The following is a 20349-nucleotide window of genomic DNA, read 5'->3' as shown; positions in this document are numbered from 1 at the left end:
GCATTTAGGGGTTAGGTGTCTTGCTCAGGGACACTTCGACATCACCCAGGCAGGGATCGAACCGGCAACCCTCCAACTCCAGGCAACCCTCCAACTCCAGACAACCCTCCGACTGCCAGACGACTGCTCTTACTGCCTGAGCCATGTCACACTCCAAATAAGTGTATATAAATACTTCTGAGAATGACGGCACACTAATGTATGTGGAAAAAACACATTCACATTAGGATTATAAATCCAAAAAATATTTCTTTGTATGGCAAGAAAAATACTAGACCCCAGAAAAAATAGATGATTTTTCTTTTTAATATAATGCACATAATTAACATCAATATATGAGCAGAAGTATTTTTATTAGGCTGTAAAAAATCAATGGATCCCAATGGCGTTTTGAACGACATTATATCCAGTTCTAGCCCCCTGGTATCTTACTTTCTTGACCTACTCAGAAATTGATCATGGACTGCTTTTTTAGAGACATTCCAACCTGTTAAATTTTCTTTGAAGGAGCTAGGAACCAGGGGCTTGGAGGCTCCCCAAGAATTATTGAGCAAGGAAACACGAGGAAGTAAACTTTTGTGGAAGTATTTTTTTGGAACGCATAACATGAATGATCAACCTACGGTTCTACCTTCCCTATCTCCCACGGCTATAGTAGTAGGCTTCCAACTAACATTCCATTTGCCTAATTCATGTTCTCAACTGTTAGATCCCTGCTTCCTTTCCTTGCCTTGCCTTCTGCAATGAGTAGAGGTAGGAACAATGAAACTTGGACTTTGGCAAATATGAGTAATTGGAAAGAGCTCAAGGACATTAAGCAACTGGAATGATGTTTGGTTGGTGGCAGTCCGTCCTCACTTGATGAGGTCTCATACTGCACCCTGGGAAATCCCGGTTAGGGAGGCTGGAGGGAAATCAGATTCATTCAAGACAATTATGGTAGCAGCCTCCTGTATGTCGCCCGACTCACCCACAACAAATAAAATCTGTATTTTTGCTTTTATGCTGAAAACTATGATACAGGATGAACTTTCCAGCAATGCATTTCTGAATTTTGGAGTGATTTTCACACTGGTAGTGTATGTCATGTAGCAGTGCCAGCAGTAGGGGGTGCACTTTAAGGTTTATGGTTTAAGGCAGAATGAAACAATTAATATGACTGTCAGCATTAATTTGAGGACACTTACATCCATATTGTGTCATCTCTTGATAGTCCTGTTTTTAGCCCATTGTCACTTAGGCCTACGCTAAATATGTCCCCCGGACCCCACCCCCCTTCATTCATAGCCAGCCAATATACTATAGCCTACTTCATATAACCGAGTTCACAATTGCATAGGATAATCTCAATACATGCGGTTACCTCCTTATTGGCAACATTGGCTCAGGAGGTAAGAGCAATTGGAGAGTTGCTGGTTCAATCCAGCTCTGGGTGTTTTGGAAGTGTCCCTGAGCAAGACACCTAACCCCCAAATGCTCCCGACGAGCTGGTTGGTGCCTTGCACGGCAGCCAATCGCTGTGTGTGTGAATGGGTGAATGAGAAGCATCAATTGTACAGCGCTTTGGATAAATTCTATATGGCAAGCTTCTCAGGTCTCACACTGACCAAGACAAAAAATAATTCACTGTAAAAACTTTATTTTGTTAAAATTAATTTCTATTTACGTTTTAAATAGCAATCATATTCCATTAATGTACTTACAATATTATTTACATACACGTCAAACAATGAATTTGTTCATCTGATATCACAATCCCTGTTATTTTAACCAGAGAAGAAAATCAATAGGAAGATGAGTTTTCTATTAACAAAGAAAATCTAACAAAATAAAAAAGCATAAAACACACCACATGGTTTAATCAGCCCAAGCAATACTAGAACCCAGAAACCAACGAGGGTGAAAGAGCTTGACCATGGATAAATAAGCATACTAAGATTGTATGCACTTCTTGCATCTGGATGATAACTACACCAAGCTGGGACTCTGCCTGACCATTTCACACCAACTCATCACCATTCCCCAGTGCCTTTCTGATGGACTCATCCCAAATTATCACATCACAATCTAGGACTCATCTCTAGTCTGCTGATGCATGTACACTCGATAATTTCCTGGGTGGTGATAATGGTCTTAACGCCAAAGGACATTTGTGAGACAGGAGATGTCAGTCAGATTTTTTTCAAATGCCAAAACGAGAATGTAAAAGCCTAAATCCTACAAAACCAGCTATTTTCTTTTTAAAATTCAAATCCATGTTTTTCACAAGATAGAAATGTATGATAGAAATGATCTGTAGTACCTTCCCTGCAGTAAAAATGAGTGCTTCTATTCCCTTGCCAAGGACATCACTCAATAAACAGAAGACAGTATAGGACATCCTTACCATGGGGAGGATGCAGCAAATTCTCAGAAAACAAAACACAATAATATCGATGAAGTGCACTTTCCACACAGGCAGCAACACAGAACTGAACAGAAATGATGATGCTCTGTGAACAGACTGGACACATAGTTTTTCTTTTTTTCACTGCAGCCAAGATAATCTGCATTACTTGATCCTACTTATTGTGCACCTCCAACTTCTCAAAAATCTGTATTATTGCATTATAATTTAATAACAAATCTACAATGAGAAAATATTTTCACATCATTTGCATGTTTGTAGCAGACAATGCATAGCAGTCACATGACTTTTGCATAGCCCTGTAGTTATTTGAAAAGTGTCCGAACATTGACAAGGACATTGGCAAGATGTGGGTTAGCAGGAAATACCTGACTCAAGAAGGGATTCTTAAATTGGTTTCTCCACAGTCATAGTTTGTAATTACTGCTCATGCTAATAATAACTGAAAGGGCGTTAAACAGCCACAGAGTATATTCGATCCATATGCTGTAGTATTTTACTGATGAGCAAACTGTGAATTTCCAGCCAGACACAGTAGTATGGTCTATGCACAGATTGCTTAGGGAATAAATTGTTTTAATACATTCATGCTGCAAAACCTGGCTCTACTGATGAAATGATGCCTAAAATATACAACTATAAACATGATTTAAAAAAACCTACACAAAAGTATGTACAGTGAACTCTATAATGTTTGGGACAAAGACTTTCTTTTCATGTGGATCTGTACTGCAGTTTTACATTTGTAATCAAACAATTCACCCGTGGTTAAAGTGCAGATTCTCATCTTTCATTAAAGGGTATACATTTTGGTTTCATCATGTAGAAATTTTGACATATATTCCCCATACCATTTGGGAGAAATGGCTTCACATGTGTTCCTGATTAGTCAGGCAAGTTCAATTGCTTCCTTAATGCAGGTACGAGAGATTTCAGAATCCAGTCTTGATTCTAAATTTTGGATTGCCACTGGAGTTATTGAGGACCAGAAATGGGCTAATGAAGGTCAAGAAAGCCATGATGATGCAATCAAATAAGAAAAAAAAACTGTGCAGAGCATCATTGAGAAGAAAGACAGCACTGGTGAGCTCACTAACAGGAAAGGGCCTGGAAGGCCAAGGAAGACCTCAATGATTGACGACAGCGAAATTCACAATATAATGAAGAAAAATTCCTCAACACCTCTCTGACAGATCACAACACATTTCAGGAGGCAGGTAGGGATGTGTCAGTGACTACGATCCGCAGAACACTTCATGAACAGAACAACAGAGGCTACATCTGTCTTACAGACAGATGAGATCAAGATTCACTTGATGGCAAGAGCAAAGTGTGGAGGCCAAAAGGATCCTAAGCATCCCCCCCTCATCTGTGAAACATGATGCCGGGTGTGTTACGGCTTGGGCATGTATGGCTGCCACTTGTTAACACTGATTATTTAACTGCTGATAGCAGCAGCAGAATGAATTCAGAAGTGTACTTATCTTATCTTAAGTTCAACTGAATACATCTAAACTCATTGGACAGTGCTTCATCCTGCATCAAGATAAAGATCCAAACATGCTGCTAGAACAAACTGAAATTAATTTTTCAAAGCTAAAAACTGGAAAAATGATTGACTGGCCAAGTAATTCACCTGACTGAACATGCATTTCATACACTGAAGAGAAAACTTGAAGAAAAAGCCCCCAAAATAAGCAGGAGCTGAAGATGGCCAGCCTGAAATGAGGGGACTCCATATAAAAAGCACAGAAATTATTACGTGGTGAAACCAAGGTGTACATAAAGTGATGCCCTCAAATAAAAACTGAGCATGTGCAATTTAACCACACGTTAATAATTTGATTACAAATCTACAATTGCGAAGTACACAGACAAATCAATAAAAAATAAACACATATTTGTCCCAAACTTTACGGAGCATCTTATCACAGTTATCCCCAACATCGGAAATGCCTCGTTCTCCAATAATACCTCCAATGTGGTTAAATTGTTGGAAGCAAAAGGTATACCAGCTCCAGAGACAGTATATTCAAAGTCAAACACCTCATCACTTCCTGTAGAGCCTGCTCACTGAATCAGAGAGGCAGCCGCCAGTGTCAAACTACAATGTTTCCATCTCCAGAAAGATCAACAAATCAATTAAAAATGACAGAAAGAAAGAGGTAACATTGCACTGCTACTGTTGAAGGAGAGGTTTCTTTGTTCTGTGCCACCAATTGTGGGTTCCAGTATATGCAGAGATGTTTCATGCAGCGTATCCATTTCCTGCCTCTAGTGCCCTCAGCTGGCAAACTGCTGATAGAAGGCTAGCTTGACCTTCTCAATGTGGTGACACAGTTTGATGGCGGGGCCCAGCTTCAGGTCCATGCACTCTTGCACTGTGGGTAGGGTCAGGAGGAGTAGGGCCTGTCCATCAATCTCCTGAAAGCAAGGATATACAACAGGCGTATGGAGACCATTGTATTGCACAGCTCGTCAGGCAGACATAGCGACTGAGACAGAACTTGATAGTCTGGCAATATCCTGCATATAAGAACATACATATTCAGAGCTATTGACACTTTCAGCCAAGAAAGTGCAAAATGCTCAGACACAAGAATGTGTGTCCATCCATTTTGTATTTTATTTTGATTTGTGTGAGAGTGAATCAGAGGGGTGCCCATACGAGTGTACCTGGTCAAAGAAAATGCGAGCCAGGGGAGCGCAGTCTGTGGTCCTGATGAAGCGCACCACATCGGTCACGCTCCACTCCAGTGGGCTGCTGTCAAAGTGCAGCTTCTGCGGCACCTCCCCCCGTAGGCTCTAGGACACAGACAGCACAGAGCACAGTTACACACCCGAAACACAGTACAGCTGGGCAACAGGGAACACAACACAGTCACCACGCTGTTAAGAAACAGCAGCCAACCAGAAGGGTCAGCACAAAGTCACAGCACAGGGACACATCAGTTACATCCAAGTGGCCTCACAGTCACATGACACAGTTAAACATCAGGCATCACAGTTGCACAGTACATAGACTAAACAGTCACAAAGCAGCAATACATTCAAATTTCTGCCTTCCTCATCCTCTTCATTTCTCTCTCTCCCCCTGCTTCACGCTTCGCTCTCTTCCCGCATTTTCCATTCATCATCAACTTCCCCCTTTGTGGTGTGTGCAGTCACACACCACAAACAAAAAGTAATGAAAAAGAAAGGGTGACGCGAGGCTACTGGTGTGGCCAGTCTATGAACAGAGTGTGGAGAATGTGGAGTAGAGGAGTGCAGAGCACATCACCTTGGGCGAGGGAGGCTGGTTCTCGTCGTCAGAGTAGGAGGAGGAGCGGGCTTTGCGACGGCGGGAGGGGCGGGGCTTCTCTGTGGGGGAGGGGGGCTGAGATTTTCTCTCTGAGACTTCGGAGTCGTCCTGCTGTTCATCCTGCAGCTCGGAGCCAGAGTCTTCACTCAAGGAGTCTTCCTCATCCAGATCTTCCTCATCCTCACCGCTGCCCTGTAGTGGGGGGGGGGGGGGGTAAACTCAGTCTCTGTAAGTGTGTATGTGTGTGCATGTTTTAGTTAATCTGGGTCGGACTCTGCCGTGTGCACTACCTGTGGCGAGCCAGCAGGGGTGCTGTCGAGCGAGGCTGAGGAGCGTTTCTTTTTGTGGACGAAGAAGTGTTTCCTTCGCTTCCTCCTCCTTCCTGGCCTCTTCATCCCTCCCTCCAGATTGGTGTGACCGCCCGGTGGGCGTCCAACAGGTTTGCTCTTCTTTTTACCATAGTAATGTGCTACAGTACACACACAAACATACAAAAAACTCAACACCATAAACTTACAGACTGCTTCTATAAAATAAAGGGGATAGCCCACAGTGGCCTGAACCTGAGTGGCTTCCCCGTTTGTCCCACCTTATTGGAATGGGCAGCTGCATCGTGTTTTTATGTTTAGTTTTACAGTACATTCCCCTCACACACGTCACTGCATGAATACATGAGGGTGAGTTCATAACCTGGTAGTCAATGGGACAATCTAGTGACCAACAGGATATGTGCAACAGACTGAAAGAAAGCAATGGTACTGACTGTATTTGGTCTTGGTTAGAACAGAGCAGTTCTCGGAACATTGCTCCAGGACCATCCTCGGTCCAAACAGGTTTGGGCAGCACTCCAGCTTGATACAGGTCCTCTTGCAGAACTGAGCAACCTGGTCCGCAGTGCGTACGATGTCCACTGTGGCCCGGTAGCTCTTCCCCTTGTATCTGCAGGGCAGAACCACAGCTCAGGCCAGCACAAGTAAGTGTCCAAGTTTGCTGCAGGTGAAAGCTTATACAGCTTAATGAAAGCATAACCCAGTATTGCATTATGGCACTAGCAATACAGTCTTCATTCATTCATTTATTCATTCATTATCCTAACCCACTTATCCTGAACAGGGTCGCAGGGGGGCTGGAGCCTATCCCAGCATACATTGGGCGAAAGGCAGGGATACACCCTGGACAGGTCGCCAGTCCATCACAGGGCACACACACCATTCACTCACACACTCATACCTACGGGCAATTTAGACTCTCCAATCAGCCTAACCTGCATGTCTTTTGACTGTGGGAGGAAACCGGAGTACCTGGAGGAAACCCACACAAACACGGGGAGAACATGCAAATTCCACACAGAGAGGCCCCGGCCGACGGGGATTCGAACCCAAGACCTCCTTGCTGTCAGGCAGCAGTGCTCAGTTTGAAAAGGTCTCTTACTTGGCCTTGAGCGCCTCCCCCTGGCCGTGCCAGCGCGCCTCCTCGTCCAGCTGCAGCTCCCTCAGCACACGACTGGGCTTGTAGGCGGAATTAATCAGGAGCGTCAGCACCTGGCAGAGAGCCGCAGAGAGCAGGGCAAGAGAGGGTGTTGGAGGGAGTTTGGGATAAGGTAGGAAAGAGGAGGCAGAAGGGGGGGGAAGTTGATGATGAATGGAAAATGCGGGAAGAGAGCGAAGCGTGAAGCAGGGGGAGAGAGAGAAATGAAGAGGATGAGGAAGGCAGACTCACTAAAAGAGTAAGTGCGTAACTCCACTCGGTTTGTGAAGTGCAGCGTGTTTCAGTGCGGGCCGACCTCTCTCACCTCCTTCAGCACTAAGACGCAGTTCCCGGGCCCCACGCACTGCGGCAGCTCGGCGATGCGGCCCTTGTTCAGGTACGGCCCGGAGAAGCAGCGGTGGTTGAAGTAGATCTTGGGGCAGGTGTACTTTCCATTCCCTGTTCCTGTCGTGCCACAAGCCCAAAGCACAGAACCGGCTAGAGCACGCTGCAATGCGTTAAACCATTCCTACTGACAGGGAATACACAAGGTCTGTGTGGGCATGTGCAGGACCACTCACCGTTCTCTGACTGGCTGTTCACCTGCTGTTTCAGGGCATCAGGAAGTGAAGCTCTAGGCAGAGTCCTGCTGAAGAGTGATAAAGTGAGACCTCAGACCAGTGAGGCTGCAAGACTGATGTCAAAGTCAAAACACTTCATTCATTGCACCAGAGACTTTCTCAGTTTCATTACCTAAGGCTCCTCCTGTTTTTAATGTAATATTGATCAGTTCTAAGTGTCATAGCAGGCAGGGGCAGAAGTAAGAGGGAGAACAGGGATTCCAAGTCCCATGGGCCCAGAGAAGTGTGCAGAGCTTTATACTCTTTTCCACCCAGGCTACAATGGAGAAATACTGGGGGATTAAAATCAGTGTGATTGTTGTCACACAGGCAAATCTTTTTTCCTATTGGCAGTAAACGTATTCCCGGTCTGCGATCACACTGAAAAGTATACAGAGTATTTATTCCCTTCAGTGTCTGGAATACTTACTGCTTAGCTGGCTGGACCACTGCTACCTTCCTCTCCTTCTGAACTGCGAAGGCAAGTTAAACTGACGGTTCATGACAGCAACTTCATACATATCATACCACACGCAGGCTGAATTACAGTACATACAGTACCTATGAGCACACATCTTTCTGTAGCATTCAGCACACACCTGGTTCAAACACCTTGTTCTCCTAGGCAACAAACATGCTTTAATGGAGACCAGTATTTATACCATCAGTATTCCATTTATCCATGTAACAGTTTAGTTATGACTTCAGGCAGCTCATTAGCATGAGGGAGTGAACTGGTTTCAGCAGAGGGGCTTGTAAAGCAGGAAATACGTGGTTATATGGCACCGACCTGGAGGCTTACGGGGGTGTCGGAGGGAGTAGCCATTGGTCTCACACCAGCTGACAGGAAATATATCCATGGAGTCCACATGGGTAATTAGCTCTGGAACTGACTGCTTCAACTCTGGACAAAGGCAGGGAGACAACAATAGAAAGATGCAGGTCTCTCCTACATTCACATTCACATTCACAATCACAATCACATTCACAATCACATTCACAATCACAATCACATTCACATTCACATTCACATTCACACACACACACAATAGCGTGCCTGTGATACAGCAACAATGTCTATTTCACTGCTTCCTTCACTCACCTTCCAGCCGAAGCCAGAGGTGTTGACCTCTGACCCCGGTGACAGTTGCCACGTGGATATGTTCGGGGGAGAGTGGGTTTACTGCCTCCAGCTTCATTGACACCCTAAAATCATGATCACACTGCTCCTGAGAGAGCGAGAGAGAGAGAGAGAGTTTCACAATAACTTCAATGCAAATAGAACATATTAAAGGCACCTGAAGTGAGCTGAATTGAGGTGTAGAGAATATTATGTTCAGTATATCATTCAACCATCCCACTCCCTGATCAGTGCACATTAGGAAAGGTTATTTTCAAAGTATCACTTGAAAGTTATTGTATACAGAAAGTGTAGCATGCTGTTCTGTATGACAGTGTATTGTCTGCAATTATTTGAGCCCCGATCTGCCGTCTGACTTACAGTGGGGAAGCAGTGTTCAGGTGCAGCCTCTGCCCCACACTGTTTCAGGTAATCTGCCCAGTCAAAGTCCTGCCCCTGGTATCCTGCAAATGGAGAGAACCAACCACCCAAACGCACACACACACAAGCAAACAAACAGACACTCGTAAAACAACAGCAGACAGAGGACAGAGCCAGATGTGGACGGTAGCTCAAGAAACCAGGTCCCAATTTCTTCAAATAAAAATAATAAAAAAATAATAAATAATAATAATAAAAAAAAATTCACAGTAGTCTTGGAATTCAAGTTTAAAAGTACACTTATCTAGTTGATCTGTACTTCTCCAGTTATTTTTGCTGTACTGATTACTAGAACATCGCGCTCAACACCTTATTCGATCTTTGCTAGTCCAGTCAGTTTTGCAATAAGCAGTGCTAGTCTAGTCTGCGGTCGTTTGCGATGGCAGTGTAAATGCACCCATCAGAGCACGGGGAATCTGACCTGGCGGGGGGCCGAGCTGCAGGCCACTCTTCAGGCTCCACTGCACAGGGAAGATCCCGATGCTGTCCCTGTGACACAGGAACGAGGGGCCCCGGGCCCCTGTGGCCCCAGCTTCTGTCCGGAGATCGTCCATCGTTACCAGGAAGTACTGGTCACTGAACACCTGCACAGACAAAGACAATCACAACATACAGAGCAGTCCATAATTATTTGACTCTGTACTCCAGCACATTGGATGTGAAATTAAACCATGAATAGAAGGTTAAAGTGCAGACTGTCACCTGTAATTTGAGCGTATGTACATCCATATCGGGCGATCCGTGTAGGAATTGCATCCCTTTTTATACATTGTCTCCCCATTTTAGGGAACAAAACGTAATTGGCTTCTACTCTTGACTGCATTGTACAGTTGCAAGAAAAAGTTTGCCTATGCCTGTGTGTGAAACTTATTGCGTAGCGACAAAACACTAGCCACACAAAAGCCATAGCAATTATTCACTCATTCAAAACCACAGTCTCGTTAGAGAAATCTGTATGGACAGGCTCATCCAATGAGGGGGATGAGGCGAGAGCGCTGTGGAGGTTTCTGGGTAAATGGCGGGGGCCTGAGGAAGAGCTGAGGGACGTAAGACAGGGACGTGGCAGAGGGCGGGTGGTGGTTACCTTGGTGACAGTGGCAGGTCTGATGCAGAAAGGGGAGATGGGATCCACAGCCTCCAGCTTCATGCCCTCAGTGAAGGAGTGAGCACAGACGGTCTGCTGGTCCTGCACACCACAGAGTCAGAGCTCAGAGCACAAACACACCCAACACCGCTCCGGGAGAGCGGGAGAGGAAGAACAGCAGGAGAAAGAGAGAAGTGAGCTGGAGAGGGGAGAGTTGGTCGGAGAAAGAGAGGGACAGAGGTAGCAGAAGGCTCTGCTGTACCTTGAAGAGCTCCCCAGTGATGTCGCTGTCCTCGGTTTGACTGATGGTCCTCTGTCGAACCTCATCCCACTGGGCCTCGCTGCGCAGACCACGGAGTCCTGGAGGACAGTGCAGCGTGCGTTTAGCACAGAGAACATGCACATATTTAACACATGATACACTGAAAATGCCTGGAACACAAGACACAAGTCAGATTCCGAAACATCTGAAAAACCCCCCAAAAATAGAAATGCGTTATAGATCGACACCACCGTAATAATTCATTATTAATAATTCATCTTCTCAGATTGATAATTTAACCACCATGTGTTTTTATTCCCTATACCAGCGCTACTCAACTCCAAATCCTGCGGGCCGCAGCATCTGCAGGCATTCGCTCCTACAACACGTGATTTTCCTCAGTATTTTCCCTGCTTGGTTCAGATAAGATAAATAGTGAAGCACTGCTGTAGTGCACGATTGAAGCAAGTGCCTGCAGACACAGCGGCCCACAGGACGTGCTGGTGAGTAGCACTGCCCTATACCATAGGTAGAAAGTACACATGTATAGTGTAGGTGTAGCCTTCACACTGACCAACAGGGGGAGATAGTGTGCATCCATGCTCCTTGGCCCAGCCAGGGGGGTGCAGGTAGGGGTGCAGGTAGAATAGCCAAAGACTGGCCTGCTTCTGTGGCAACCCCTCTGTGCCAGCATAGCGGAGACGCAGTCGTCCCCCGACATTCTCCTGGATCTGGGCCGCCCATGCCGTTCCAGCATCCTCCCGGTCCTGCAGCTCCACACTCAAACCTGGGGCTAGCAGGTCCAGGGGGTTCCTGCCCCTGTGTGGCTGAGAGGAAGAGGGTGGAGGTCAGACGGCGATCACAGTACTCAGAGACAGGGCGCTGCTGTGTCCAGAGACCCTGTTCATTCTCTAATTACCGCTGGTTGAAATTACTGTGGTCTACCATCACATTTAGAGAGGTTTTTGGTTTTGTGGCATAGGGGCTAAAGAGTTGGCTTTGTAACCTGAAGGTTGGATTCAAAGTCTGGCAGTGCTGCTGTATCCTTGTCCAATGTACAGTACTGTCCATATTGATTCAGTGATTACTCAGCTGTATGGAAAAAATTGTATGGTTGATGGAATGAATATGGTTGTCTATACCATTCTAAATGATGGTCAAGTAAAACTGTCATTTTAAATGTCTTTCTGTTTATGTGGGGTCAAAGTTAATGGCTTTGTGTGAATAGCCTGAGCCAATGGCCACCCAAAACACTGTCTCTCTCCCACATTCCTGCTTGACAGAAACACCCCTATACAAAATGGCCCCTCTCATTTACCCCCTCCAGCAGATTGGCAGGCGCACTACAGCCCTCTGACAGAGACTTCTCCAGAAGGGCATCCACGTTCTCATGCTTCTCACGTACACCTGAAGAGGGCGATACAAAGCACGTGTCATGGGGCTGCATAAAGCAGAAGCGCAATGTCTAACAGACTAAAATGTTTCAAATATTATACAGTCTACATTGGCCAGGTCACCCAACCATCTGAGATGGGGTTTCAAACTGGTATCTGGAAAACCTAAAAATCAAAAAACTAAAACTAAAAAGAATACTGGTGTGGTAGTGGTGTGGAATGAACCACTGCATTGCACCGTTGGAGAGTCCACCGTTAACTGTGGTGAGGTCCTCAGCTCCCACAGGGCATCATGTTCAGGTAACTTCACATAAAATATTAGACAATACCTGCACTAGACAATGAGTAATGAAGCCAAGCCCCCCCCCCATCCAGGCTCTGCACACACTGGCCCTGAGCTCACCCTCGGGAGGTCTCATTTCTCGTCCGTGCTGTCTGCTCCAGCCAATGGGATGCAGGTCGGCGGTCATGATGTCACACCAGAAGTCTGCCCGGCGGTCGTCGTGGTAACCCTCATAACGCAGCAGCAGCAGCTGCCCGCAGGTGGTGATGATAGTGGCTACCCAGAAGCCCTCGGGCTCACCCTTTACACACACCTCCAGCTTCATGCCTGGAGTGAGGCCCGTGTGCAAGCTCAGGTCAACCTGGAGGGGCAGGGGGACGCATTGTCACAGGCCTGGCAGGAGGGTGGAGCGCAGGGACGAGCACGACCTGCACCGCTTCAGAACAAATCTCAGCAGCACAGCCGCTCCTGTTCTCACTATCAGAAAGTAGACTAACTTCATTAATTAACATTCATTCAATTCATTTTCAAAATCAATTGGAAAAAAAAACCTGCGCGCTGAAACATTCCTAATGAACCGATGAATGTGATAAATCGTGGCTGATGAGTGAGAACGCATGTGCAGGAACATGGGCCTCACGTGTTTGAAGGCGTGGTGGGGTACAGCCGTCGCCCCTTCCTCCTCCAGATACTCGTCCCAGTTGAACTCGGATTCGTCCTGCCCAGAGCCTGCGTCTGAAAGCAACACGGCACATCTCACTGTGCTGTTCGTCAACCAATACTAAATCTACAGAAACTTATATTATCAATGCACACACCCTACCCTATAACACACGAGGAAATCCAAACACTGAAACTAACCAGAATCCAGCAGCTCATGGTTCATGGTGGCGTCCGCTGATGGTCACTCGGTACTGCACCAGGCCAAAACGTGCCCACTACTCTGAAAGACCACAGGACACAAATTGAAATATGCAAAAGCCATCCTCTCAGACAAACTGTGTAATTTCCCCACAGACATTAATAGCTGAGGCACTGTGCTAACATCAGAAAAAATAAAAATAAAACGAAGGCAAAAAGGTGCTGTGCAAACATCCAAATTATTCCTGTATCACACCCGTATATTAAGTATATCAAGTGAGATGAATTACCATTAAACAATTAACGTCAAATCTGCCGGACTTTCATACATATTATTTCAGTATAATTGCCCAGTAGGTCTGTCAGCTAGCTATTTAAAAAAAACAAAAAACCTGTGTTTACCGGGTGTTGATATTGTCCTTTTTCATTGTATTACATTGAAAATATAGCCATTTCTTTTGATGCTATTAAAAAAAGAACATAGTAAATGCAGAGTTGATGGAGGAAGACAGGGAATGAGTGAGAGAAACAGCGGCAGATAAAGGAAAAGAAAAGAAATAATAATAATAATAATACATTTTGAAGTTCTAAACACTCAAGGTCACCTTACATTGGGCAAAATACAAAATAAACATGGTAAAAACATGATACAAAATATCCAATTAAAAATCATCAACAAAAAAAAAGAAAACATGATACAATATATCCAAATAAAAATAATTTACAATGAACATACAATTCATATCAAACAAACAGACAGCAGACAGAGATAAACACAACAACATGTAAAGGGAAGGAAACAGTCAGGGGTATGCAAGAATAAACAGATGAGTTTTGAGAAGTTTTTTGAAAAATGACAGTGACTCTGTATGGCAGATGTGTATGGGTAGAGAGTTCCAGAGCCTGGGTGCTGTAGAGCTGAATGCTCGAGCACCCATAGTAGAGAGTTGGGTGGTGGGGATCGACAGGAGGCCAGCTGAGGAGGAGCGAAGAGTGCGAGTTGGGGTGTAGTCGTGAAGAAGGTCAGAGAGATAGGGGGGTGCAAGGGTGTTCAAAGCCTTGTATGTGAGTAGGAGGATCTTGAAATCAGTGCGCTGTTGAACTGGTAACCAGTGTAGCTGAGTGAGGATGGGTGTTATGTGGTCATGAGATTTTGTGCGGGTGAGGATTCGGGCAGCAGAATGTTGTATAATTTGAAGTTTGTTGGTGAGTCTAGTGGGGACTCCTGAGAGGATGCTGTATCAGTAATCCAGCTGGGAGGTGACAAAGGCATGGATTAGAGTTTTAGCACTGGTGTGGGAGAGTGAGGGGAGTTGGGAGATATTGCGTAAGTGAAAAAAAGCAGTCCATGAGATGTTTTTCATGTGGGGACCAAAGGATAAAGTATTGTCCAGGACGATGCCAAGGCTTTTGACTTGTGTTGACAGGGGGACAGGGAAAGAAGATTCGACTCTGAGAAGAGAATGGGATGCATGCATGGGCGTGGGGAAAGGAGTGATTCTGACAGGATTACAGGCAGGAGTATTTCCGCCATAATTTGACAAAAGTGGAATATCGCTCTTGAAATTCAGAAAGATAACATACAGCAACGCAGCTTTTTAAGCAGTGTGTATGAATAGTGAAAATAGTTCAGGTTGCATGCATATTACCACAGCTTTTAAAGTCTGACACAGAAATAAAAATGTTTCTATCCTGTTCAGGTGGAAGATAAGGATACAGAATATTAGAGCTTCTCCGGATATCAAAATGACATATCTTCATGTAAACAAACATAAATAGTGCATACCTTAGGGGGCAGCAGTTACCCCACACAACAGCAAGGAAAATGGCGGTGGGATAGCAGGTTAGGCAGGGAGCTTCTATCCCTGACCCCCAAATCTCCCCACCCCCCCTACTCACCCACCCCATTCCCACCTCATTGCAGCTCTTTGAGGGGGTTCTGTGCATTTCTTCAACCAAAAACAGAGGGCCACGACCCCAAGATCTCCACTGAGGGAGACCATCACACCAATCAGTATTATTCACCCTCACTGAACACAACAAACACACACACACACACACACACACACACACACACACACACACACACGCGTGCACACGCGCATTCACACACACACCCTTTTTCCAAATTATTGATAAATATAGATAAATTATATGTGCACTGTGTCTCTTTCCTAAGCCACACTTATAAAAATTAGGTTTAGTAAAATTGGGAAATCTTAATAATTATTTCTAGTTAACACAGATACCTGTATCACCAGATTCAGGAAAAATACACATTTACCAGAGAATAAATCTGCCTCATACTGTAACCTCAGTCATCATTCCCTTTGAAATAATAAAGTGCAACATTACCATTAAATTAACTCCATTAAATTAGTAAATACAACATCAATCTAACCACACACATCAACGCAAGCATGTGCACACACACACACACACACACACACACGCACGCACGCACGCATGCACACACACATGCCAACACAAGCATGTGCACACACACACACACACTTGCGCGCGCACACACACACACACACTTGCGCGCGCACACACACACACACACACAAACACACAAACACACACTTGCGCACACACACACACACACACACACACACACCATGGTCTAAACACATCGACCCTTCATTCAGATGGGCTGTCAAGCTGTCTTTGTGAGCGCTGATGTCTTTATTAATGGCCAGACGAGCGGTAGACAGCTCTGCTGCCAGCTGCCCATTCACTCGCCCGGGATTAGAGCAGCAGCACACATTGTGCTCAATGTGACACGCTGGAGGGCCAGGTCTCAACTGAAGAAAAACAGTGGGGAAAAAGAGCAGCAAGGCGCACACAAAGGCCAGGCCAGCCAAGAATGACTCGGTCACATCTGATTCAACAATGTGTTTAATGACTGAAAAAGCCAAACTCTGAAAAGACCTGGTCGATACATTCCCATAAAAGCCAATTATGTGTAATGCATTATAAGTCTATATGCTGGAATTTATCCAAGAACACTTAAGCACTTAACATATAATTCACATGTATCACTAGATATTTTACTGGTTTCATAACTTGCTCATGGATGCAATGGCAGTGTACACCTGGGAATAAAGCGTATAAACCTGATGATACAAGTACTTTGACTGGCACCAGTACAAGGTACCTGTGTGAATGTTTTAGGAAAGTGAATTGCCACACTGAGGGACAAAGATCAAAGAGTTCACAGTTCTCTCTAAATCAGGTATTCACAAACTGCAAGCTCAGTGCGAAGAGCTTCCAGGACATTGAACATCAGCAACTGGCCCTTCCACCACCCAGACCACACAAAGACAGGAAAATTAACAAATTACCCCAGCTGACAGAGAGGCCACTCACACATATTGCATATGAAGAAATGCAATAACACTGAAGTGTTGAAACTGAACAATTTTCCCTTGTAAGCCAAGTTCCACAGAGAATGACCTCCACATAGTCCACTTTCTATGGACCAAAACAGCTATCTCAGGGGAACAACATAACACCACACACACAGACACAGACACACACACACAGCACAACACACACACAACACACACCTCTATCATACACAAACACACACATACCCACACACAGCACACAAACACCTCACACACACAACACACTGCACAGTCACTTTATGATCACACATTATTTACAATTGAGGTCACAAGGAATTACTTTAGGACCAACACAGAGATACTACCGCCTAAGTATTGTACACAAAATCAATTCACTGTGTAATACACAACCCCACATACACGTACCGTATTAGTCAAGTAACACACAGACACACAGTCGTGAAAGAAAATGTAGATGGGAGTTTCACTATAATATTTTGAGAAATATATTTGAAAGAAAGATTTACATACATTTTAAATGCTAAATTGCATTATATTCTATTTGTGACAGGAACAATGTTGTGAAATGTTAAGTGTAATTAATTAGCCAGAGAGAAATGCTTGTGTCAAATGACCTGACGTTAGGTCAATATCCTAAGACAATATAATTTAGTTTAGTGTGAAGTTTCTCATAGATTATTACTTTCCCCTCAATGATAAAGTAAAGTCCTGAGGCCTGTGTGCGTTGGATATTTTAGGGTGAAGCTTCTGGAAACCAAACTGATGTCGATATCAGCCAACTGCCTACAGTGTCAAAATATGTGTAAATCTCCATACCACATCACCACACTCGATGCGAACGTCAATTTATGGCCGGGCAGCCTCCAAAACCCTCATGAAGCTAAATATGTTATATTGCCTGCCCTTCTCATTCACAGTCGAGGTCACCTTTCAACAATGCTGCGGTAAGGGAGTAGGCTACATAAACACCACATTTTTATGCTTTTTTTTAATGCTGAATTTGATATAAAACAGATCATGCCGTCATGTACCTTTTTGTAAAATTCGAAAACGCCTGCAATATGATCACAATACGATTACCGCAAGACATTGTATAAAGCACATCCAGCGTAAACATGAGACATTACTACTACATATTACCAAGGATTGTGGGAGTGTGAGTGTGAGTGTGTGTGTGTGTGTGTGTGTGTGTTGTGTTGTATCGACTGCTATTTGCAAGGATCATCGCGCAACCCGAGTTTATGTGCTCATCCTCGTGCTGAGCACGCTGTATCTTGAAACTAGTATGCACACGGGATGCCACCACTCATCCACATTCATGCCAGTTAAAGAAATTGCGAGATACGGGAATAAACATTGTCACAATTTCAGAGCGGATTCCTAGATTGATCTACCGCCAATAAGGTTCTCTCGCGTTACGTAACTTGGGTGTAAACATAGTCCAGCTTGCTACTGTAACAGGGAAAAATAACTGAGCTATATCTATGTTGCGACTTGAAGATGTGCAAGCACGCGCATGTGTTTGGGCAGCCTTTTGACTAGAACATTAATATAGGCCTAAGCACACATACAGTTATAATACGTATGTCAATTTGTTTCAGTAAAAATTTCTAAATGACAAAACACAAAGATACAATGTAGGCTGTGCTTAATAGGGTTTCAAACTTGTGTCATTGTCTAAAGAGTCCAGTCGCCGGTCAACTACACAGCAATATCAAGCAATAGCCTACATTTGGCTAGCTACTAAATAATATCAGTAGCCTACTGTCAGGTTGTAAGAACGCACGAATTGGTTAACTTTCAAAAGAGGGCAGGGATTACTAGCTACTGGAGCACCGAATGCTGAAAAGAAAAGAAAAAATGAAGCCATAAAACGGGTTCTTCCTAAACACATTTCCGTATTAAAATATGCAGCTCAGTTTGAGCATAGCACCAAGTGAAAGAATCCCTGTCCAGCGCGACTATGCTGCTTCAGTACACCGTGTCCACCGCTTCGCTTGTGACCAAGTTACTGAAACGTCAGAGCCTGTGCTATGCAATAGGGACGCTTATGTTCGAGGGCGCCCAATCTAGCTTTTTAGAAGCAGGAAAAATGATCCAGACAACACAAATAAACAGAAAAACACGTTCATCCGTTAGCACAGGTTATGAACTACTTAAGTAATTTGTCCTTAACAGCGTGTCTCACCTGTACTGAGTTTTTCCACGTCGATTTCAGATGCAGCCTCCGTCTGCTTTTTCGTTCAGCCTCATTCCAATATGGCACGTTCTGTCATTGCGCATGCTCAGCCGCCGAAATACAAATGGGCTATACTTTTCTTTACCGGGTTGCAAAAAAAGCCCTCGTTTTCGCGCGGTAGATAACTTCCTAACAGTCATTTACACGCGATATTGAATTAGTAAGGCTATGGTGTTTTATCAAATTAAGTAAAAATGAACACGACTCTCACATTTTTATTAGAGTAGTTAAACATTTATGTGATCGATACTAACAAAACGTATCTTTGTTTGCAATGCAATATGGACTTTGCTATTTTGACGCATTCAAAGATTATGTAAAATTATGTAACTGGGAATGGATATGAATGCTGCATATTGTGCACCATATTGACACCTTTATATTTTTCCACACACAAATACACTGCGTTAATTAAAATGAAATTAAGTAATTGTACAAATGTGCGACAAATATGCAATAACAGAGGAAATAATTAATCAAATACCATTTCACTGCACGGTAATTCATAATTCAATTGCATAGGTGAAAGTCAAAGGAATATACATGAAGAAACGAGTTCCAAAGATTATTGCAAGATACAAAGAAAATGGGGCTTCTAACGGCAAGAACTACTGAAACTATCACCATCACAAAGGCAGTAGCTAGCAACTTTACATTACATTAATTTGACATACTGCATTAAAGGGATGTACAAAAACAGAATGTTCGTAATGATTTTATCTTTGAGAGATCTGAAGAAATCCACAGGTGTTTCTGTCAATCTTTCCACTTGTAGAAGACAACTCAATACTAAGGGTCAGAGGGCATGTGTAGCTGTCAAAAAGCCACTACTGAGAAAAGGAAACAAAAGCATTTGCACCTAGAAGAACTATTACACCAAAACTGGACACATCAACTGGTCTTTTAGAGATTTTTGGAAGTAAGAGAAGGCAGTATTTACCTTGTCAAAGCAATGAAATACTCTTGAACCATGTCTACAACTATCAGTTAAGCATGGTGGAGGATCAGTTCAAGTTTGGGGTTATATAGCAACATCTGCAGTTGGTGATTTGGTTTTGATTGATGGCATCATACATGCTGATGAATACAAACAAATAACATATCATACAATAGGCTACCTTTGGACAGTGTTTGGTTTGGAGAAAATTCATTTTATAGCAAGATAATCACCCCAAGGACACTGCTAAGAAGATAAAGTCTGGTGTTCAGACCTCAGAGTCCAGCCCTCAACATCATTGAATGTGTTTGGGATTACTTGGACTAAGAGAAGAAGAAAATGCAACCAACTTTTAAGACTGAACTCAAGAGATATTTACAGTGTTGTATATTTGTTCCTTTCCTGATTTTGCCCCTCTACAGCAGCAAGCGCTGTGCTCTGCTTCCACCACCTGGAGGCGAAGCTGGTATACATTACATTACATTAGATTATTGCCATTTGGTAAATGGTCTTATTCAGAGCGACATACAGTTGATCAGACTAAGCAGGAGACAATCCT

At 44.0% G+C, this 20349-nt stretch overlaps 1 protein-coding gene across 4 annotated transcripts; it reads right to left on the bottom strand.

Moving 5' to 3' along the window:
- Nucleotides 1-1622: 1622 nt before the first annotated feature.
- Nucleotides 1623-18878, bottom strand: LOC133109681 (scm-like with four MBT domains protein 1). Of its 4 annotated transcripts, none has more exons than XM_061219156.1 (21): nt 18803-18878; nt 13241-13322; nt 13020-13114; nt 12500-12740; nt 12021-12109; nt 11277-11529; nt 10703-10800; nt 10441-10542; nt 9778-9940; nt 9297-9379; nt 8898-9024; nt 8586-8699; nt 8226-8268; nt 7757-7824; nt 7501-7673; nt 7140-7249; nt 6472-6647; nt 5999-6177; nt 5688-5900; nt 5084-5212; nt 1623-4831 (listed from the first exon to the last, which is right to left on the bottom strand). In XM_061219156.1, exons 2-21 carry the CDS (start codon nt 13263-13265, stop codon nt 4691-4693), a joined length of 2622 nt encoding a protein of 873 aa, XP_061075140.1. In that variant the 5' UTR covers nt 13266-13322; nt 18803-18878; the 3' UTR covers nt 1623-4690. The 4 variants fall into 4 exon arrangements, with proteins under 4 accessions (XP_061075140.1, XP_061075141.1, XP_061075142.1 ...); XM_061219157.1 differs by having other exon boundaries at nt 7501-7640; XM_061219158.1 differs by having other exon boundaries at nt 7501-7640; nt 7757-7821.
- Between the last annotated feature and the right edge of the window lie 1471 nt (nt 18879-20349).

This window comes from Conger conger, chromosome 14 (genome assembly GCF_963514075.1).
Source record: "Conger conger chromosome 14, fConCon1.1, whole genome shotgun sequence".
NCBI classification, from domain to species: Eukaryota; Metazoa; Chordata; class Actinopteri; order Anguilliformes; family Congridae; genus Conger; species Conger conger.
Note: the sequence above shows the minus strand (reverse complement) of the source record. Positions and strands in the feature narration are given on the sequence as shown.